Below are 23,806 nucleotides of genomic sequence, written 5' to 3' on the forward strand. Positions count from 1 at the left end.
AGTCATATCCACATCATTTTCTTCTTTTGCTTCTTAGGTGAGAAATACTTCTAGCTAGAGGTTAAACAAATACTGTTTTCTTCTGGTTTGCTTTACAAATGTACTTAAACTTACTTTTGACATAGGAAATGAGAATTCAACTAGTCTTCCCGATTACTGATGAGTTATCTGAACTTTCCCTTCTTTGTTTTTATTTCAAAGATAAATCCTGCTTAGGGATCAACTCAACTTAGATCCAATTGGATCTAATTTCCAGCCCTTTTCTGAATTGTGTTAGCTCTACTTAAGAAAGACCTTTCCTCTGACTTATTCAGGAATCTACAGGAACTGTTCTATTTATATATATAGAAAGAGTTACAATATCGCAGGAATAGGTCTAGGTAAAGCTTCTCAGTGCCTTCCTGTTAGAAGGGAATCTGCTGTTGAAGGCAGACCTTACCTTTGAAGCTTAGCCTACCTGGTTAGTATGCTGTGTGTTTTCCGTAAGTGGAGGGCACTTATGAGGGAGAGAGGGTTCTATCATCCAAAGGGCTGAAGTCACTGTGTTATCTAGTATCATAGTTCTGTGGTATTGAATAGATAGGATCTCCTGATCCTTTCACGTTTGTGGGTCCCCTGTGACCTCAATATACCCTCAATCCCTCTCAAGGCCAAGCTTATCTCAAAGGATGGTTTATTGCAAGAAAAAGCAACTTCTTGGCTCCAAAGCTGGATTACAGGTTGTCAACTAGCTATCCTATTTTTGAGAAAAGTGATAGGCAGTTAACCAGAGAAACCCTATGCAAAAGGTTCTCAAGCATAAGCCTACTAAGTATCACATGGGGAGTTTAGGAAACACGCAGATTTCTGCGTGCAGTACCAGGTTACATGGGTGGTGCTGGAAATCTTTCCTGATTTCATCTCTCCTAATTCTGTGAAGCTTGGAAAAAACATTCCCATACACATTTACACACAGTTCTGAACTGCTCATATTTCGAACCTGCTCCCTAGCACCCATGAAGGTGCTCCAGGAGGAGGTCGGATACGCAACAAATAGGCACACCTTCTCAGCGCTCTAAAACAGTTTCCAGCCACGCGTTCTATCCTTCCCCAGGGGTCAAAAGCTTAATGGTTTATGATTTATAATCCCAATTCCAACTTCCCGGAAGACTTCCTGGAACCAGTCAGGATCTTCGGCACTATTCCTTCTCGCGGGGGCATTTGCTGTCCGAGTTTGTGTTTACTATAGACCCTAGGGTGAGAATTGTATCCCGGCTGGGACTCCTTTGAGCCATCTCTCCTTGGTTGTCCGCATTTCTGGGACGAGGCTCATGTTTCCGGCAGGTGGGGAGGTTGGGTTGGAGCCACACTTGGATTCCGGAGACGTTCCTTTGCAATTCTCCCAATCTACTCGCCCCATTTCCCGTCTCTTTTTTTCTCCCCCTCCCCAACCCTCTGCTCCCAGCAAAGTCTACGACCCCTTTCCACTCACGCTCAGTGGCCGGGAGTCTTCTCTTGCAGCACTACCGGGTGGTGGAGGAGGGGGCGAGTGTGGTCACACCCGGAAGGGGGCTTGTCCGGGAACAGGGGGCTCGCAGGATCCGTACTACCCAGCCCTCTCGCCCCGGAGCGACCCTCTCCCCCGCGTACCCCCAGATGCAGTCTGCCGCAGCGGGTGGCGGAGAGGGACCCGCTGCTCTTCAATCCCAGTCTCTCCGCCAGGCTGCTCCCAATCCCGGGGCGCGCTTCCTCCTCCCTTCCGCCAGTCTTCCTCCCCACCTACCCCGCTGCCGCGCTGGGGGGTCGGCGGCGCTCCCGGCTGGTCCTAGAAGGGGCGGGGAGAAAGGCAGCGGGAGGAGCGGAGAGCGGTGGCAGGAGGCGGTGCGGCTACGTGGGCCCGCGGCCGCCCGGGAGCGCCCGAGCCCGTACGCGCGCGCGCGAGCCTCGCCGAGGCTCTGGCGGCTGGCAGCCGGCGGCAGGGCGGAGCTGCGGGCGGAGGAGCCGCGCGCCGAGCGGGCGGAGCGAGCGGCGGGCGGAGCGAGGGGTGGGAGGGCGCGCGCGAGCCGGCGGGCGGGCGAGCGAGTAGCGTCTCCACCAGCATCTGCTGTGGCCGCGTTTGCCCGAAGCTGGGAGACCGACGGACCGACAGATCGCCTGGCGGACAGACGCGGGCTCTCGCCTTGGGCTCGGGGCCAGCTTTGGCGAGGCTCGGGGTTTGCAGCGCGCGGTTTCTCCGCTAGCTCACGGCCACCCCGGCTCCGGCGGCCTCGACGCGCAGGGGGCTGGAGGTGCGGGAGCGGCTCTCCGCCGGTCGGTCCCCGTGCGGCTCAGCCGCGGCCCGGAGCTGCGTCCCAGATCCCCTGCTCCCCTCCGGGCGGCTCCGAGCAACGGTGCTCCGGGGCTCCAAACTCGGGCTGCCGGGGCAAGTGTCTTCATGAACCCAGAGGATGTCCGGGAAGCACTACAAGGGTCCTGAAGTCAGTTGTTGCATCAAATATTTCATATTTGGCTTCAATGTCATATTTTGGGTAAGTTGGAGCGCTTCTGGGATTTCAACTATTGTGGCCGATCGATCCGCGGCGATTTCCCCCACGTTGCTTGCTGCTTTTACTTTTCGCAGCCCCTCGGGCGCTTGCCCGAGCAAGGAGAGGCATTTGCCTTCCGCCTTTCCAGCTTGCGCGTTGGAGAGATAAACATTTAATCCTATTTAGGAGTGGGAAGAGGTAAAAAGAAAAACCGAGCCGGAAAGGGGGCACCCAGGCCTTGGGGTGGCTTTTTAAGGGACGAATAGCAGGGATGCAGATGAAAGAAAGGCTCGGCAGTTTGAGAAATGAGCAACCGCACGAATTAGATTTGCTCCCGGTGGGATATGGCTGTTGGGCAGAGCGTGGTGTCATAATAGGGAAGGCTAATCGGGCAGAGCCGACCCTGAGGTCCACCTTCTAACGGGGATCTGATTGGACGAGGGCTTGGCTCCGTGTTGCCGCGGCTGGTCTGTGCCATGCTCAGCGTGTATCTTCTTGCACCATCTCGGGCTTTGTGTAGGATGCAGATGCAGTGGTATACGGTTCTGTAATGTACACGTAAATAACGCTTCCTGCGCGCTCTTCCCCATCAGCTGGAAAGCGCTCCTTTTGCATAATGGACTGGCTAGTGGGCGCGTGGGGTGGAGGGTTTTATTTCCATGTGTATATTCTCAGGATGATAACAAGTCACCATCAACATGTTTCAGTGTGTTCGTGCCTCACGTCCTCCTTTTCTAAGGAGTGACACAGAGTGGGCCGTTTTGGGGAAACCTTGGAGAAATGCAAAGAGAATGTATGAGATACGTTTTATTGGGGGTACGGAGAGCAAATGCTTGAACGAAAGATTCAAACCACGCTCTGGCTTTGCTGGCAACACAGGGTGCTGGGCACCTATTGTAATTAGGCTGGGATGCCTACTCTTTTGTTTTGTTTGGATTCTTTTCCTTGATTTCACAAACGTGTTCAGCAACCAGACAAAGAGTTCACTAGGGCAAGGAGAGAACGTTGGTTCAAAGACTGTGTTATTCCTGCCGCTCCCCCCCCCCCCCAATCCCATCCCATCCCATCTTCTTCCTTAATGCGCCCCCCCCCCCCTCAGTGGAAAGTAAAGATGGTGGCTGTCTGGGGGTGTTTTCCAAGTTGCTATTCAGTGTAGGTTCAGTATGAGACACACAATAATGCAACGGTGGGATCAGTCATAATCCACGGCAGTATGCACACATTGTGTGTTTATTTTGATTGTTCTTTAATTTTGGCCATTTGTTGTAGACATGTACAGCTATGAGAATAGTTATCCATATAGCTCTGTATATTCATTTTTTTCCCTACTCACATTAACAAAGCCATTTTTACATTTTTTCCTATTTTCTGTTGAAGTGTCTTGCATTGGTTTGCATGTTTTGCAAAGGGAAATGGAAGGGTTTGGGGACCACTCTGTGTCACCATGTCATCTGTCCTCAAGACTCATGAAGAGAATGGGGGGGGGTGGAGAACGTGAATAAATATTGTATCTAGTCATTCACAGACAGGTTTGTATGTTTTTCTTGCCAGAGATTGTATGTGATTCCTGTGAGTGGTCGCCCCCTCCCTGCTGCAATTAATAGGAAGAAGAAATTATTTTTTTTTCTTTGCTTCTCTTTTTTTCATCTGAAAAATGTTGAAAAGTGCTGGGTAGTCACATTTCTGAGTGAGGTGTTTTGATTTTATTGGACCTTGAAACTTTGTGACTTTGAGAGTCAGGGACTACTGAACTGAGACTGGACCTTGTTGAGGTAATGAGTCCAGGCCTCTGCATTCTACTTGAACACTTTCAAAAGTTGCATGTTTCAGCTACCAGGCAACAGAAAGCACCCAGGGGCTTTCTCTGTAGTTTCATAGCAGGAGGTGGAAAAGAAATAAAGGGATTTGGGCCTGTTTCCCTAACAGTTTGGTGTAGTTTTGTACAGTATACAGAGGAAAATTTAGTATTTTCTGTGGATTGGGTTGTAGCAGTTCCACTAGAACTGTGGAGAGCATCAAAGAATTACGGAATGCGTGCATAGAGACTTCCAGAATAGAGCTGCCTCTTGTTTGATTTTGAAGGTCTTTTGGCGGGAGTTTTATGGGAAGCCTGAGAGGAAACCTAGGCTGTGGAACTAAACAAGCTACCCCAGGCAAAATTGTTAAGTGGAAGCCTTCCTTATAGCCCTTCTCTGCTTTGTATATGCTTCCTCCCTCCTTTCTGTGCCTAGTGCCTTTTACCCAGATGCCCCTTCATACCTTTTCTATCCTGCTGTCTACTTCAAAATTACCCCATATTTAAATTTCCCAGTGTGTCAGTACCATAGTCTCTCGTCACAATCAGCAGGAAGGTAACATGACATTCGATTAAAGTACAGTAATTCAGACTAAGATATTAGTGACTGAAGAACAGGGGTCAGTAACTTGGCAGTCTGCTTCTGTCAAGTTGCACATCTCTGCTCAATGCAGAGTTACCATCCTGTCAGTTACTGCCAGAAACAGCAGACTCGATGCTACCCTTACACAGTTATGAAGAAGAGATTCATAATAGAGAGCACGGCTTCCTAATCTTTCATTTTCATGCTGTGAGATGCTAGAATAAATGTGAAATACATCGAGGACGTTTGGAGGTGTAGTTCTGGTGAAATAAAATTGACATGTGGACATTGTCACCCTGGCACTGTGAGCTTGGTTCTCTTGCTAATGGGTAGTTTGACTCCTTGCTAGTCAGTTAACTGCCCTGGGCCTCAGTTTCTCAGCTCTTAAAATGAAGGAGTTGGATGAATTGTAAGGTTCTTTCTAGTTCTGACAAAGAATGTGTCTGTCATGTTCCAATAGGCTAGGGAAGAAAAATACAAGAGATGAGCACCGTGTATAATGAAAATAGCATCTATTGGAGTACTTGCTACAGACCTTTTCTCTTACTGAGAGTTGTCTGAAGATCAGTTTTCTTACTTCATTTTTTCTTCTTGGCTTATTCACTCATTGGTGTAGTTTGCATTCTTCCCTGTCCCCAACTGTGAATCTCAAATGGAGTCCTGTGAGTCATTAAAAAACATTTTTTTTATTATTAGAGTTACAGTTTGGTGTGTAAAATATGAATCCTTTTATATAACAGTTGTATGATATTCTGAGTAACAAAGTCAACATCTTGTACAGATTCCTTTCTCATTAGTTGTCACAGGGTGGTGGGGAAAATCTCATTTTCCCTATTTAATGTTGGAAGACCTCAAGCCAGAAGGGAATTGGTTTTGTTGAGGGTGTCTCCCTACTAGGACATTTCTTGGAAAACCCTTAGGCTGCTTTGAGGTGGGTGAGGGAAGAGACAGGGAATTTTGTTTTAAAGTCTCTTTTTTGGGGGGACTGAACCCCCACATCACCTCACACCATTAATAGATGTTTTGCTCTGGACTTTTTTTTTTTTTTAACGTTTTATTTATTTTTGAGACAGGGAGAGACAGAGCATGAACAGGGGAGGGTCAGAGAGAGGAAGACACAGAATCTGAAACAGGCTCCAGGCTCTGAGCTGTCAGCACAGAGCCCAACGCGGGGCTCAGACCCACGGACCGCCAGATCATGACCTGAGCCGAAGTCGGCCGCTCAACCGACTGAGCCACCCAGGCGCCCCAGGACCTTTTTGGATTTTGGTTTTAATGCTTAACTGTTTGTAGGCAAGTAAATTGACCTCATTCTGGTGTTGTTGATCTGTTGTTATGTAACAATCAACCCCAACTCTTAGTGGTTTAAAACAAAACTTTATTATTATATCTCACAGTTATGTGATTTGAGCAGGCTCATCTGGGCAGTTGCACTTGGGGTCTCTTGGGCAGTTGCAGTGAGATGTGAAGTCTCACTGAGGTAGGATGGCCAGGATGGTGTACTCACATGACTGGCAGTTGATGTTTGCTTACAGCTCAGCCAGGATTGTTGGTTAGAGCACCTATTTGAGGCTTCTTCCTGTCTCTGAGACTGAAAGAAGGTTCCAGCCAGTTAAAACTACTTACCTGCCCCATTGTCACTTTTGTCTGTTTTACTCATTAAAGCACACATGGAGTCTGCTAAATTTCAAGGGGGAGAAGAAAGAAATTCTACCTTTTATGGACAAACATCAAGGTCATGTGGCTTGTGGCCATCTTTGGAACATACACTCTGCTGCACTGAGCCATAATTTCTGGTTTATAAAGGAAGGATAACATTATCTAATGGAATTATAGTTTCAAGGATTCAGTGAGTAACATATTACCCAGTACAATGTCTCAATATGTAACACATGGTGACTGTCATTATTGTTATTGTCTCTAGACTTGATACTGGTTCCATTCTGCACTGTAGAACTTCTAGAATACTTTAGCCTGATACTTTGGCATCATTACCACTAGGTAATGTTAATACCTTTAAGATCTTCCTAGGATTCAGTAAAATGGATTCAGTAAATTTGTCACTTATTAGAAAAAAAAGCCCCATGGATCAGTGGAAACCTTGAATGACTTGGGAAAACCAAGAATGGCTTGGGGACACCAACTGGTTTTTCTCTTCTCTTTACAGTACTACAATTAGAACAGCCTTGGATACTTGAGGCCAAATTTCTCTTTGATGTGCTTTCAAATATTACATTGTGTCTTTAAGAGGAGGTTTATCCTGGGTTGATGGCAGAATATTGTATCTAATTTGTTTCCACAGGGCTTAAATTCAGAGAGGAGAGAGATTTAGGGAACCTTGGGGGGGCATCAAGTAGGAAGCCTTATCTTATGATTCACTATAAATTGTAAGATGTTCTGGAATGACGATACATCAGCAGTTTATAAGTCATAATTTTTGTTTTAATTTGCTAGACATCTGTTAGCTTCGATGGCAACCATATGGGAGTCTAAATTGCCTTTTGAATTACAGGGAGATGGTAGGAAGAAAGCTAAATATGGTTATGAAAGTGTCATATGGAAAAAGTGTAACAAAGGTGTATAGACCTCAGTGGGGAAAGTAATTGAATACTGAACTTGCTTGGTCTGGCTGTTCACTCTTGGGTCAGTGAGAAAGAACTGAAGCATTCACACTTGATGATATCCCTGGAAGATAGAAATGAAGCAAAGGGGGAAAAGGTAGAAAACCAAATGATGTTCCACCCAGCATCAAATTGCCAAGGTGAGCTAAAATGGATCACTCTGTCTTAATGTGTCCACAATAATAATCCCAGGCATAAGGTGAAAGCAACCCGTGTTTTAACAAAGCTTTATAATCATGGTCTCTTTCTTCTAAGCATCTCAAAGCATCTTAACAAGCATATTATGACATCTTTGTGACAGATGAAGAAATTGGAGCACAGAGATGTGGAGTGACTTTTGAGCTGTTTGAAGAAGGTGTCAGGGTTCGCTTTTCAAGTATTAAGTCTCCTCTAGTAACGATAGCCCCAGCTTCTCCTTTGAAACTTATTTTAGAAGATGCTTTTAATTTTAAAATAAAACATCAAGTAAGTCACTTACATCTGTTCATAATTGAAAAGTGATAAAGTTTTTGCATATGCCTCAATTAACACCACCCACTAGCATAAAGAGTTAGGATGAAAATGTTAGAGAATATGATAGTATAATAAACTATGTGTAGTCTATTGAAAATTCATAAATGAAAATTGGATTATTAAAGACAATTAAAGACAATGGAGTACTGAAGACACATGCTTCTTTCTATATGTGACACTGATGACTGTCTTACATTTCTAACCTTTGAATCATTAATCATCACTGGATTATAAGGGCCTCACCTGCAGGGACTGTCTCTCCATCATTTTCATAATCTCAGTGTCTAGCACATTGTCTGGAGCATAGTAGATGTTTAATAAATATTTGTTGAACGAACGAATTATGAAATCATTGGAAAGTACCTAGACGTCATCTCCTCTAACTTCCTATTCAGTGAGACATTTTCTCTAACATCCTGCCAACCCATCTAAACATGGATCTGTTTTTGGACCACTTTAATCGTTAGAGTTTCACTTGTCCTCCAAGTAGATGTAATATGTTTCCCTGTAACTCCCATCCTTGTAATTTACTGTGGCTGATTTTTAATTTTCGTTTTGAAACAATCTTAGACCTACAGAGAAATTGCATGTGGTATAATTTGCTTTTATCCTGAATCTTTTGAGAAAAAGTTGCTAGAAAGATGGCTGTCACACCAACACTTCACTGTATATTTCCTGTAAACTAGGGTATTCTCCCAGATAGCCACAGGACAGCCATCCAAGCCAGGAAATTACCACTGATACGTTACCATCATTCAAGTTTCCCAGTTGTTCCAGTCATGTCTTGTAAAGCAAAGAATCCAATGCAGAGCATGCATTGTATTTACTTACCTCTTTCAGTCCTTCTCTGTCAGGATCTGGACACATTTGAAGATTATAAACCAGTTATGTTGTATAATGTCCCTCCCTTTGGGTTTGCCTTCCATTTTCTCATTCTTAGATTCAGACTGTGCATCGTTGGTAGGAAAATTACAGAAATGGTGCCGTGTTTGTTTCATGGCATCCCATCAGGTGGCACTGATTTCTGTTTGTCCTGTTACTGTTGATGGTCACTTGATTAAAGTGTGGTCTGCCAAAGCTGCTCTGCCATGAAGTTACTCTTTTTCCTTTTGTAATTTGTACATATTTTGTGACAGGTTACGTCCAAACAACGTAAATAGCCCAGTCCTCATCAAAATTTCAACCTGTTAATTTATATAAATCAGTAAGAAGTTGCTTCCTTTTCTTCAGTGCGTTTTAAACTGTTACTCTCCTGGGGCACCTGGGTGGCTCAGTTGGTTGGGTGTCCGACTTTGGCTTAGGTCATAATTTCACAGCTCATTGGTTCAAGCCCCGCGTCGGGCTCTGTGCGACAGCTCAGAGCCTGGAGCCTGCTTCGGATTCTGTGTCTTCCTCTCTCTCTGCCCTCCCCTGCTCACACTCTGTGTCTCTCTCTCTCAAAAATAAATAAACATTAAAAATAAAAAATAAAATAAACTGTCACCCTCCTTACTTTGATGTTGCAGTTGGTCCCAGGTTTGGCGGCCATGCTGCCTCCTGTGCCCTTTATTTATTTGTTTGTTTGTTTGTTTGTTTATTTATTTTTAATGTTTATTTATTTTTGAGAAACAGAGGCTGGCGGAAGAGTAGAGTGAGGGAGACAGAGGATTGGAAGCAGGCTCTGCATTGACAGCAGAGAGCCTGACATGGGATTCAAACCCACGAACTGTGAGATCATGACCTGAGCCAAAGTGGACGCTCAACCGACTGAGCCACCCAGGCGCTGCCCACCCCCCGCCCCCCGCTCCTGTGCCCTTTAACTCCCATCATTCTTTGAGCATTTCTGTGCTTTCTGGCAGAACAAGATGTTCCAAGCTCATTTTGTAATTTTGGGGTGTCATCTATTGTATCAGTCATTTCTCCAAGGAGCCTTGGTTCCTTTGAGTGGCGAATGTTATTTAGAAGCCAAGATCTAGTTGCTAAGTGTGCTCATTGCTATGAGGGTATCACCACCCCTGGGAATTCCCAGTGGATATAATGGCGGCATATGTGTATGTATATACATATATGCACATATGCATACGTTACATATGCGTTTCTATATTTATTTATATTTTGAAAATCATGATTTCCGTGATACCTCAAATCCCTATTTGATACCATGGGGTTTATTCTAGGTTTTTCCTTTTCTATATTTGTAAATACCTTCTTTGACAGTGAGATTCCTGGCTCCCATTATTCTTAACAGTTTACTTATTTGATAAGTTCTCCTCATATGTAGCCAGTCTTCCACAGCTGCTCCTGTTGCCCTCCTTACCTGCTGATGCTGCAACATGAATGCCACAACCCTGCACCCCAAAATACCCTCCCTACTCTGATTGGGCTCTGATACTGTGCTCTGGGCTTCCACATCCCTCTTCATACCCGTCCTTGCACAAAGGCCTACCTTGCCTGGTCCCAACTAATGGCTTTAGGACAGAATTTTTCAGAAGAAGGGAAAGGGCCTATGTAACACTTTTGTGATATGAAACAAAACTTACCTCCTTTCTCTGTAGCCCTTCAGTATTTACAAACAGGTATTTTGTCATTCCTAAACCTTCTGTTTTCCATCCTTAAAAACTCTTCTGTTTTCCAGCTTTAAATTCCTCCATGTATTCTTCATGTACAATTTCCAGATTGTTCTTTGCCCTTGTCACGACACTCTGCCTGTGGTCAGACACACTTCCATTAATGTAGCAACCAGAGTGGAACACATTCTTCACTCACTGTTCCAACCATGCAGAAAGCAGTGGGCTGTTACTATTGAACTTCCTCTTAAGTCTCTAGGCCATGCTGGGCCTACAGGTAGAAGCCTCTGCCACTGCCTGGATTTGTCTTTGAGTAAGTTACTCTCACAAACTATTTCCTCAGTTGCTTATCTCAAATATGGCGAAAATAATTCCAATATCTCCTAGAGTTGTTATCCAGTATTAAAGGAGAGCATGCACATGAAGGTGCTTGGTAAAAGGTAAATCTCTCAATACAAATAGTAGTGATTAACCTCAGCTAAACCACACAGGCTTTTCTTGGCAGCCAGAGAACATTGTTGGCTCAAAGTGAATTTCTAGTGAAATGAAACCTTCACTTCTTTTTCAGGTGAACTTCTGTCAAACTCATCTCCTTAGGCTAAGTGCTAATCAGCAGCCCTAACCCTCTAGTTAATTATTTGAATTTAGATTTAGTGCTATATGTTTATCCCATTTATATGTCTTATTCCAGCCCTGCAGTTTTTAAACTGTGCTGCCAGAAGCCCTAGGTGTCCTTGAGGTATGCTTGGGCTGACAGGGAGTATCTGTGACCTCTCTCCCTGCCTGAGAACTCAGCCATTAGGTTTGATATTTTGGGATACCATGAAAAACTTTGCTTGAAAAGAGGGGTCTCCTGCTTAAACAAACTATTGAAAGCCACCATTCTAGCTTTCAGATGTTTTTGAATCTTGATGGTCAAGGCATGTTTTAACAAAATCATTCCTTGTGTGGGTCCTTCTTCTATGTGTGACTCTCTTCATACCCAGGAAGTCCGTCTCACTAGCTAGAGTGGCTTCTATAAGATCAGTTGGCATTTCACCTCTTTATAGATGTAGCAGCATAATTAGTAAGTTGTTAGGAAATTTTAGTCTTCCCACCAGGGGATCTGATTCAGTAGGTCCTGGATGGGGCCTTGGTATTGTGGGTTTTTTTGTGTGCCTGTGTTTTGTTTTGTTTTTAAATGCCTGCAGGTGATTCTGATGTCCAGCTGAGTTTGAGAAGCTCTGGTTGTTTTTCTTGGCAAGATGTGGCATCTCTTCCAAATGCTGTCTGGAGAGGACACTTGGGGGAGCTGGGAGTGGGTAGTGTAGAGCCATGACCAAAGAGTGACTGATTTCACCAGCACATGAAGCTAGTGTTCGTTGCTTATGAGAAAAAAATAATGCGGCCTATTTTATCCTTCATGGAATTTTTTATTAATCCAAAAATGCCAGTTTATTTTTAAATCTGAAAGTCCTAAAAACAAAATGAGAAAATCTCTGCTAAACAGAACCTCTTGTGCTGCAATTAGTATGCTAAAAATTAGCATCGTATAGGGATAGAAGCTAGTTATTTACTCGACAGGAACAGTGAAGAAATAGACATTTTGTTCTTTTGCCCTAGCTGCCCTGCACACTTCAGGGCAGTGGACTGGGTCTAACCACAGATGCCAGATAGTGAACTGTCCTCCCCTTCAAATATCGGCCTCCCTGGCCAAGGTGCTCTTCCTTTCCTGGGACTTTCTCCTGTTTCTCCAGCCCTCCGTACCCTCATTTGGGGATGGGGTGAAGGGGAGTTGCTTTCTGTATCTCTAGGGCAGTTTTGTTGATTTCACTGCTGCAATGCCATTGCAGGGACATTTCTTCTCCCACATCCCCGTGTGCGGCACTGTCACAAAGGGCTGACAGTAACACAACACAGGAGACTCAAGCCTGATGTTTGTCAGTTTACTTTTTTTTTCTCTTGTTAATTTTTATTAAAAATTTTTTAATATTTATTTTGAGAAAGCGAGTGACGTGTGTATGTGCGCTCACACACGTACACATGTGTGATCAGGGGAGGGGCAGAGAGAGAATCTCAAGCAGAGAATCTGACACGAGGCTCAGTCTCACAAGCTGTGAGATCATGACCTGAGCTGAAACAAGAGTCGGACACTTAACCAACTGAGTCACCCAGGCACCCCTGTCAGTTTACTTTAGCAAGGGAAGCTTCAATGTAGAAGATTCAGAGTGTGCATAATGAATTTTCAGATAATTTTCTTGACTTCTTCCTACCCCCTTTAAAAAGATTAGGTATTTGGTTATGGCTGGGCTCCTAAAGTGGAAATCTTTTGAAAGAAATAAAATCTGGAAAAAAATTCTAAAGTATTTCTCTGAGATGTGTTACTGGGGCATAGTTATCACACTACTCTGAAAAAGGAAAGAAAAAGGGCGCCTGGGTGGCTCAGTTGGTTGGGTGTCCGACTTTTGATCTCAAGTCAGGTCTTGATCTTGTGAGGTCAAGCCCTGTGTTGGGGTCCACTCTGGGCTCTGCAGTGGGTGTAAAGACTACTTAAAAAAAAAAAAAAAAGACCCAGAATGGTGGACAAACTCTGTGGTTAGCACTGATGGTATCTGTATGTAAAAGATTGTTAATTATGAAATGCAAGGTATAATTTTTAAGCAATGTAATCACCAACCTTGATAACCAATTAGTATTTGGAAGTAGATGGCAAAACACTTTGGCTCCTCTCATTGAAAAGGCAAAGTGATGTTGTATACCTCTTCCAGCTACTGTTTACTATTTACAGAAGTATTATAAGACATAGGGCTCTTTTTACTTGTTGAGATTTTTTTTTTCTAAATTATACTTGGCACTAAGTCTTGAATTTCTAAAAATCTGGAGGGAACAGCTGGTGCTCTAATAAATATTCAGGCCAGCTATTTTAATGCTTTGTACTTCATTAAGTAGTCCTAATAAAAGGGGAATACTTGAGTTAAGCATTTCTCAAAGTATGTTTTGCTTCCAACAAAAATTTCCCCCAGCTGTTAATATTTCCCCCCAAGCAGCCTTAAAATTTAATTCTGCCAAGTAAGTAGTTCTAATCACTATTGAAGCATTTAATGCCAAAAGTTAGTTCTCCTGTTTTAAGGTATAGTTCTATAAAAATGCCCCAGCCCTTTAACGGATGCAGACTCCACAGGTCATTGACCTTGTGGAAAAATGGTTTATTTGGGACCGTATTAGAGAGTGATGAAAAAGGTGCATCGTGACTTGGGCAGGCGAGGAAGCAGGCTGAAGAGTATGGTGTTGAGTTTGGATTTCATGTGTGTCTGATTTTTATCCAGCTCTCTTCCCAGGCCTGTGACCTTAGGTTATTTTGTCACCTTACAGTTCAATCTCCTCATCTGCAAAATGGCGTTCTTAGTCGTAGTGTTAATTGATGTCATTAATAGTAGTATTAAGACTCAATATCTGTCTTGGAGTCATGAGGATTAGAGGAGTTAATATGTATGAATGGCTTGGAAAACTCAGTAGATATTAGCAGTTATTACTCTGTTTTCCTCAACACCCATGATTTTTTTTTTGATTGTTTTTTTCTTAACTTCTTTCAGAACCATTCAAGTAATCTTACATTGTAACATATATTTTTTGTTCTCTGTAATGTTCTGCCTACATAAGCGCATTCTCAAAATAACTAAAGGGAAAAGAGATCTAACAAATGTTCACAGTGTTCTTTTCATTGTAATGAATGGCATGTAATTCTTATCATGGATACCAGACCATGAATTTGCATCTATTGTTTGTTGTTAATTTCCCCGTTTTTCTTTACCCATTTAGATTCCCTTTTCATTTTCTTTGCAAAACCATACGGTCTTGGTCTCCTATTAGTGTTTTGTGCTGGGACAGTTGAGTTTCTGATGTTGAGCTCTGGTGTTAGGCCTAACACCTGGTGGAAATAAAAATCTTTTACTAACATCTGTTGAATCGGGATATTCTAGAAATATCTGGATGGCTGTAACTACATATTTTTAGCTTTTAGCTTTTATGGTATCATCAGTCATGTATATTTCGATCATTGTTTTACTCTGTATTTCAGAAAAATTCTTTAGATTGTTGAAGGGGCCTTTGAATTGGCACACAAGTAGAATTTTGGCCTGAAGTACCTGGCCATTGACTAAAGGGCCACCCATCTTGGTGACTGACTGACGGTGTGACTTCTCTGGGGCAGTTATGGGGTGCACTGGGTGCTGTGCTCTTTTGCCTCCAGTGGCGTCACGTGACACAGAGGACCCAGAGTGTCCTAATTTCTTTCTTTCTGTTTTTTTTTTTTTTTAGTGTGTTGAATTTTTATTATCTAATTGTCATCGTATTTTCTTGACTATTGGGTTTAAGAACATAGCTTCATTTCCAAACATTTTTGTTTTTTTTATTTACCTTTCCATTAATTGATTTCTTTTTTTCCCAATATATGAAGTTTATTGTCAAATTGGTTTCCATACAACACGCAGTGCTCATCCCAAAAGGCGACCTCCTCTGTTTTTTTTTTTTTTAAGTTTATTTATTTATTTTTGAGAGAGACAGAGACAATGTGAGCAGGGGAGGGGCAGAGAGAGAGAGAGGGAGAGAGAGAATCCCAAGCAGGCTCTGCGATGTCAGCGGAGAGCTCTATGAGGGGCTCGAACTCACAAAACTGTGAGATCGTGGCCTGAGCCAAAACCAAGTGTCAGATGCTTAACTGACTGAGCCACCCAGGTGCCCCAGGCTGTCCTAAATTCTAAGCATAATCTTCCCTCTAATTAGGCTCACCTCTAGGAGAAAAGGCCAGGGAATGCTAATTTAGTAGGTGCAAGGAGCCTTGTCACTCACTGTTATGCAGAAGGTGTACAGAAAGGGAAGGGGGGGAAGAAGGGAAGCCCTTGAAAGGGAAGAAGGAGGGATGAAAGGGAGGGTAAGTAGAATTTTTACTGTAGCATTCACTGGTCAAAAAGAATGATCTGTGGAGCATGACAGGATATTATAGGAGCATACTTAAGGTAATTTTAGCCTACCTGCAACATGCCCAACACTATTAATTTTGATTCCCTCGTTGGCCTTACAATCCTTTGATGGTTTGTGACTTCCCTTTGCAAACACTGAAGTTATCCCCTTGTCCTTCTGACCTGTGCTAGCCAGTTTCCGTGAGGCCTGGAGGATGGCCCACATGATAATCCAAACAGCGAACCCCAAAGTTTAGTCATTTGCAAGCTTCCTGCATGGTTTTGGACAAACTCTGTTGCCACCTCAGAGTTTCTCAAATTTTAATGTGCATACAATTCACGTGGGGAATCTTGTTTAACATGCAGATTCCGATTCAGTAGGCGTGAGAGAGGCCAAAAATCTAACACTTTCATAAACTCACTGGTGAGGCCACGGTGGCTGGTCCACTGATCTCATTTTGAATTGCAAGGATCTAGACCGTTGCGAACTTATTCTTTTCTTTTAAATCAATTCTGTTTTTAAACCTTAAATACATTTATTAAAAAAAAAAAACACTTCAAAAATATCATTATTCAAATACATACAGTGACGATAATCTGGCTTATTAATTTCTAGGTAGTGATTGGTGCCTGCTAGCAGGCCTGAGTCAGAAGCTTATTTTCCTTTGTTACAACAGAGGTTAACAAATGTACAAAGTGTTCGACGTCCTGGCATCAAATGAAGACTTTCTCCTTGACTAGACCAGAGGATTAAAAGAGAGTTGAAAAGGAAATGACTTTCTTATTCAAGATTATTTAATGCTGTATTCTAAAATCATCTCTTCTGGCACCCCAGGTCACCAGGGAATCTCACTTTGGGGAGCCCTGCTTTTAAGTAATTCGAAGGAAGGCATACATTTATAAGCTAAACTCTACTAGTGAGATGGATGGATCTCTAGAGGTAAAATGGTTGGGGAGATGTGTTGAAAGTTTTGCCTACTTCAGGTTCTGTTTCCTGTTGGGGAAAAAAGAGAGGTACCCCCCATTTCTGAAAAGTTGCTACCAGCTCTGGGCCCAATGAGTAGTTACATCTTAGGCAGAAAAAAGAAAATGCTTTGGAAAATTGGATCTCCGGCTGATAGGAGGTTGACCTTAAAAACTGAGGAAATCTATCTCAGTGGGTTCCTTTTACATCCATCTCCTCTTCCTTCAAGTTGCTTTGGATTATGTTCAATTTGGAATGAGTCCATTTACTTGATGCATTCTTTAGAATAGGGCATTTTCTTTGTACTTTTCTACCGTAAAAACAATACAGCAACACTAATATACATTTTTTTGAAGGAAAAGAAATTCACCACAATCCCAGTAATACTTTCTTTTGGTTCAATTATATTAAAAATGGAGACTCTTAGTGAAATACTGTGAAAGCAGTGAACAAACACCCCGAAACAAACAAAAAGCCATTTTAGGGTCTCACTAAAGAGACTTGTAGTCTCTTACAAGGATTTGAATTTAACAAACCTCGGTTACTTAACTTTGTAAAGGAAAAAAAAAGTGCTTTTCCATCAATAGCTTAAAATTTTGTTTTAATGTTTATTTATTTTTGACAGAGAGAAAGAGAGAGAGAGAGAGCACGTGCAGAGGAGGAGCAGAGAGAGGAAGGCGCAGACTCCAGGCTTTGAGCTGTCAGCACAGAGCCCTATGCAGGGCTTGAACTCACAAACTGTGAGATGATGACCTGAGCCGAAGTCAGACATTTAACTGACTGAGCCACCCAGGTGCTCTGCCATCAATAGCTTTTAAGCATTTCTTCTGACTTTACCTGCATTTCCCCCCTCAGGATAACATTTAGAATAAGTGTTTCAACATACAGAACAAATACCTTGTGAATAAACATCAATTCCACACAACCAAAAAAAAAAAAAAAAATCAATAGATCTGCTTTAGGCATTTGAAAAACCCTGTACTTTTAAACGAAAGAGTTACAGTGGTAGGTAGCTGAAAAACAAAACCCCCAAAACCCAGACTCTTAGCTTTAAATATTTTTCAACATGACCTTTATGTAGACAGAAAAATAAAGCTGAAAAATTTCTGAGCACCAGTTGTATTATTGGTGCCCTGCTTATCCAAATATGTGTGGCAACTGCCCACATGGTAACTCATGTGACAAATGCTACCTCGTGTTTTTTTTTTTTTTTTTAATCTCATAACTGTAATCCTAGGGAAAATAGTGTTTATTTGGTACCAGTTCTTTTAGCTTTGTCTATTGGTTGTGGAAAGAATAAATTGAATGAAGAGATGGCTAGATGACCTAATTCTATGTGGCATTTTCATTTTTTTCCTGAGTCTGCAAGATTTAATAATCCCTAATGTTCTTACTGTATGTTTTGAGAGTTTTCAAGTTGCTCTCCAGTGAGGATTTGAAACAATTACATAAAAGTTTGAAAATTGTGTTTTATTCTTCTTTTTTTTAAGATACAGAATCAATATCTTAAAAATGGAAGGATTGGTGTCACTAAAAAGAGGAGAGAAATATTTTGTATTTTGTGAAATACAAGTATTCCATTTAGATATTTATATACTTGGATTTTTAATATATCAGTATGAGTCAGTCAATTATCAAATATATGTCCTTCATGAATATTAGATATTGATCTATACCCTTGGATTTTTGTTGTTGTTGTTGTTAGTAGGTATGTGCTTTCTTTGGAGAAAGACAAGCTTCCTAAATGACCATATGACCTCCAAGCAATTTTATTTATGATAAAAGACTAAAGTTTCTTTTATGACAGTTTAGTATAAATATGCAAACCAAATGAAAAACTTTTTAAAGTTAAAAATAAAAACCAGAGGGGCCCCTGGGTGGCTCAGTTGGTTAAGCATCCAACTCTTGATCTCAGCTCGGGCCTTGATCTTGAGGTCCTAAGTTCAAGCCCTGTGTTGGGCTCCACACTGGGTGAGAAGCCTACTTTAAAAAAAAAAAAAAGAAAAACCATAGATCAGTTTTAGTCTCGATGGCATAAACAGAAAAAAAAGACTGTGATTATATTTTTGGTTCTTAAATGAAGACTAGAAAATGTACTCTTTGAACTATAAAATTACTACATCTTAATTGAAGGCACCAACAGATCATTAATTATTGCTAAGAACCTTTTTTTAATTGTGAGCTTTCTATTGAATATCCCCTGCCTTGCCCCTCTTCTTTCTGTGAATTTAATTTCAGAATTGTGAAGACCGGGCTTTTTGCTTTCAGTGAAGGTGAATCTCTTTCTCATTCCTTAAAGAGGTTAACCTGCTGATGACAGAACAGAAGGTTGGAATTATTTTCAGCAGGAATGAATGGCGGTACAGCTATTCAGTGTTCTTTGGTGGATCTGTTTAGTGCCCGGGTATTGGAACTATCCTTTCACTGGTCTTTTGCAGTCCTCTTTATATGATCTAAGTATTTCTATGTTGAAAAGGACCTGAAAAATCATTTAGGTTTTTACCTTCTTTCCCCGCCCCGCGGGGTCCTAATAGTGAATCCCTCCTCCCCCCACCCCGCCCCCTTTTTTTTTTTTTTTTTTGCCCCAGCCAAAATTTTCAGGAGAGCCCGCCACGTTAAAACAGGGAACAGCTATAAAACAGGAGCCTAGCGTCTCACAGGGCTCACGCCTCCTCCGCCACGCTGCATGGGGAGAGCACGCAGAGGGGACCAGGAGAGGCCTTGCGGATTTTGCTGAGGATGGTGGGGAAGGCATCTGTTTAGCATTTACGAATTCACCTAGAAGTCGGTGTTGGCTTGTGTTGCCTGTACATTGTGGGCGCGCAGAATTGCCCTAGTTTTCAAGTGCTAGTGCTTCGGCTCCATTTGGTTCTTCTGAACGGTTTTGGTGCATTCTGATTAACATCAACCTTGCTTGTGTGAAGTGAGTACTCAGGTCATTTACTATGTATTACTCTTACGCTTTGGAATGAACAGACTCAAAAACTTGGCTTCATATGGATTCCATATGTGGCTTTTAAGTTAGCAGAAACACAAAGCCTTTCGATTAATTTGCACATAAAGTTGCATATTGAATAGATTAAGCTTGATGGTGTAGGTATTATTTGAAATTCTTTGTCATCTCTAATATTGTTCATATTTAAACAAGCTACTAGGTGTTTGAAGTTTCTGTGGTGATGACCTTAATCTATAAATTCATATAGGTCCTATTTGGTTTATTTATTTATAAATGTTTATTTTGGGGGGAGACAGAGCAGGAGCGGGGGAGGGGCTGAGAGAGAGAGAGGGAGACACAGAATCCAAAGCAGGCTCCAGGCTCTAAGCTGTCAGTACAGAGCCCGATGCGGGCTCAACTTCACGAACCATGAGATCGTGACCTGAGTCGAAGTCAGCCGCTTAACTAACTTAGTCACCCAGGTGCTTCCCTATTTGGTATTTTTCGTATTGAATGCAGCTACCCATGGAATTTATTTTGTTTTGCACCATTAGCCCCAGATAGTCTCACATGATATAAAAAACGGGACATTGCTTCTTTATTTATATATTTAATTTTATTGTCCCCCAACCCCCATGCTAGGCAGAGAATACTTCCCCCCTGTTTAAGGTAGTGGTTAAGAGTGAGACTGACTGGGTTCAAATACTGGCCTTGACCCTTTGAAGCTGTGTGACTGTGTACATTTACTCCATTGCTCTGAACTGTTCCTTTTGGGCAAAACGTGAGTCTACTTCTAGGATAATTGTAAAAGTTCAATAAGATGTTGCCATGGATCCCTGAGAGGGGTGAGCACTCAGTGGATACTGATACTGTAATCAAGTGTAGAATAGATGACAACTCAGGACAGGTGCAGGCTTTTGTTTGGTTCATTATCATCTGGGAAAGGTGTTGGTGTCCGGGAGCCTCACCTTTCCTTGTTAGGGAGATACACTCTGTATAATAGAACTTTTCACTCACAGCAGAGTTTTGTTTGTTTGTTTGTTTGTTTCCTTTTGTCCTTCACTCACTGGTGGAAATTGTACCTCCATGCTTTCCTTTGGCAACTGGATCTGCGGGTTTCTGGCCAGGACACCTGCTCCATTCACCACTCTCCTGGACCCTAATTTGCTTTCCTGTTTAGCTGCAGCTGTCCACCATGCCCATTCCTGGCCTGACTTGATCAGCACTCTGTTTCTATATCACAAACACCGGCTTTTTTCATAGTTCTCATGTCCTGTCTCTAGGGTCATTTTGAGGCCACAGACCTACCTGGGTCTTTTTTTTTTTTTTTTTTTAATGGTAGTATATGCAGAAATTACAGTTCCAAAAAATAACATGTGTAGATCTTATAGGCATATGAAAGGCATAAAATTTTTTATGCCTGGAAGAATACCTAAAGTATTGTAGCTACCCAATACTTGTTAATTGAAATGAATTAGTTAAATCTAAATTAATTTTCTTAGGAAAAAAACTAGCATCCATTTCGGCCCTCTGCAAAGATTTTTTTTTTTATGTACAAGTAGGTATGTTTATGAACCTGTTTATTAATATATAACTTATTGTGATAATAATTACAACTTTTTAAATTGAATTTATATTTGTATACTTACAATTTTTTGTTATAAATGATGTTTATGAGCTGTTGAACTTTAAGGAATCTGGCATTTTAAGTTGTGTTTTCACTGTATGGAATGTCAGAGTGTAATTCTGACAAGAAGAAAGTTGCCTGCCTTCCCAAAGTTAGTGCTTTTCAGAGTGTCAACATTTGCCCAGTGGAATTTTGTCTCGTTTTTCATTTTCTGAACTATCATAGGTGATTTTTCTTCCTTCAACTGTATAGATGAAGATTTCTAGAACTGAAGTTTTTCCCAGATTCAGACCAGCTTCTGTTCTGTCCATTATTAGTTTGGTTTTTTTTATTTCTTGTTTATTTCTAATCCTAAGTTTCCAAAGGTGGAGGAGGTGAAAGAGAAGAAGAAGAGAAGCAAAGGCCATTGTCTTGAGGGAAGGATGTGCTTGGGGGGAATCCTAGACTGGGCTGTTGGACTAAGCAATTAAATATGGGATGTTTCAAAGTTCCTTTCCAGTGAGGGGCCTGTGCTCAGCTTTTGTATCCCATGACGAGTGTAGTGGAGGTTCATGAGGTGGAGTTTCTGGGACCATGAACCCCATAAAGATAATTATCTAAATTTAGGAATATGCACAAGTTATCAGAAGACACTCCACATGTTTCTTGTGCTTCTCCATATCTTACTGGGTGTGCCAGGAATCCTCTTTACCTGGGCCATTTCCTAGAGGTGTATTTGCAGTGAGCAGTCTTGAAGGATGAGGTAATGTCTCTCTCTGGAACAAAGCGTAGTCTCATTTACTGCTTATTATAAAGCAGAAGGTTCCATAAAGCACAGGTTCCTCAGCTGTGATGCAGACATAGAGCAGCACATGCAGCTTCCATCTGGGCCCCTCCGTGCCAACCCCACCCCGGCCCTCAGACTTTGGGACAAGGAGAACCTACTCAAACATGATGCTCATGCTCTCTGCTGTGAATACTAGTCCTTTGTCTCTGACCCAGGTGTCTCGTGTCTTCTGCCAGCTTCCAAGCGATGGTAACAGGTTAATTTATTACCATGTAAGTAGAGTAAAAGCAAATAAGGCTAGATACAGGTGTATTGTGTGTAAGTTGAATATTTATCCAGTTAAATATATTGAGCTGTGTCCTGTTTAGACCCTAATCACCTGGGCCTAACCTACAAATAGTGTGGTTAGGAAGGCAGTGGTGGGTGGTTCTTCAGAGCTTTTCGTGTACTTCATATCTATGCCCCTGGCCTGTATGTCTCCAGGGAACCAAGGGAACCAAGGGAGACCACGGCATCTTTGCCAAGAATTGTATCCTGAGTCAGGTAAGATATAAAACTGAAATATGCAAGAGGTTGATCTTGAGAGTACTGAGCAACAGAACCCAGGAGTATTGGTGGCGGTGGGAAGAGAGCACACAATATTAGGAGCTTAGGAGGACATCTGGCCCTGAAAGAAGAGATATGGGGAAGTCCAGGCCAAGGCAGCAGGCCAGAGCTAAGAAGAGGCAGGAAGAACCCATCTCAGAAATATCCTGGCTCTGCTGAATTGGACTGGGGAAGAAAATTTGTTTGCTTTGTGATATTTGTGGAATGAATTGTTTTTAAGCAATCACTTAACCTGTTGGAGAGTAACACCAAGATCATCTCCAAGCTGGTTTATGCAGTTTAGAGAGCATTTATATTAACAGTCATGCAGCTGATGAAAGGCAAATAAGAATATTTGTTTAAAACAATATTTTTTTGTGTTTTTTCTTCATCAAATACCTGTAAAAGTGTATTTACTTGTTAGCTGCAGTAGATACTTGCTCTTTCCCTTGTGAAAAGAAGAATATGACCTTATGGTAATTAGGCCTGATATTAAGATTTTACATCGAGAGTGGACTCTCAGGGCTCAAATATGAGGTAAGCTATTGAAACCCCACTCCTGTTGTTTCTAGTGTGAATCTTATTTGCATTCAGTCAACCAAATTCTAAATATTTTTTATTCATTTAATGATATGTGAAAGGTATTAACCATCTATAGCCATCAAAATGAGACCCATGGTGACTGCTGACATCTAAGGATTCATGGATTAAGAGTGCATGGATCAGGAAGTGGATTTTAATGTGGGAAATATCTGTGGGAGTGACCCCTCTGTCCCCCATCCCCAAGGGCTGCACAACATAAGTTGTGGTCTGTACAACTCCCTGGGATATGCATGATGCTCCCCGGAGTTGTGCAATGTGGAGCTTTGTGTGCATTGGGCAGTCATCCAATGGTTGAAGTAAGTGGCATGTAAAGTGGGTGGTCCTTTAAGTTAAATGGGTTCAGACATTTCTGCTTAGTGTGGTAAGTACCACTTGCGCCTTTCAGCCCTTGAATAATGAGGGCGATGTTGGTAGACATGAGGGCTTCTCATGGGGACCTGGGAGTTCCCTGCTAAGGAGAGGTTTCCTTAGTCTGACAAAGACCCTCAGGTGCCTTGGGACTTTGCAGACTGGGCTAAAAAAACCTCAGACCAGGATCCACTCTCCAACTGGTCCTTATTGGGGCCAGGGAGAACAAAAGAACTGCAGCTGTTGAACCTGTTACTGTACCCTTGAAATCAAATAAACCAGTGGTTTGCTTATGTTAGTGAATAAGCTTGATTACTCATATTCAAAATAATTAACCTTGTTTGTTAATTATGAAGTGATCGTCTGTCTGTAGTTACCTTTGGATCTTGAATCCAGGGTATGAAGAGGCTGCTGACCAATTTTTTTTTTCCGGTTTCTTAATACAGTTACTTTACTTTTTAATTACATATGTGAATATA

The 23,806-nt window shown here is 42.1% G+C and overlaps 1 protein-coding gene across 5 annotated transcripts in view; it reads left to right on the forward strand.

The window, feature by feature from the left end:
- Positions 1 to 1,058: 1,058 nt before the first annotated feature.
- TSPAN5 (tetraspanin 5) overlaps positions 1,059 to 23,806 on the forward strand; it is a 175,083-nt gene continuing 152,335 nt past the window's right edge. For 3 of the 5 annotated variants that reach the window (XM_045056060.1, XR_006596921.1, XR_006596920.1), the window contains exon 1: positions 1,059 to 2,507. In XM_045056060.1, the coding sequence (XP_044911995.1) occupies positions 1,636 to 2,507 (872 nt within the window). In that variant the 5' untranslated portion in view covers positions 1,059 to 1,635. The remainder of the gene's footprint in view (positions 2,508 to 23,806) is intronic. The other 2 variants (XM_019829180.3, XM_011281794.3) reach the window with 2 other exon arrangements.

This window comes from Felis catus, chromosome B1, assembly GCF_018350175.1.
Source record: "Felis catus isolate Fca126 chromosome B1, F.catus_Fca126_mat1.0, whole genome shotgun sequence".
Taxonomy (NCBI): domain Eukaryota; kingdom Metazoa; phylum Chordata; class Mammalia; order Carnivora; family Felidae; genus Felis; species Felis catus.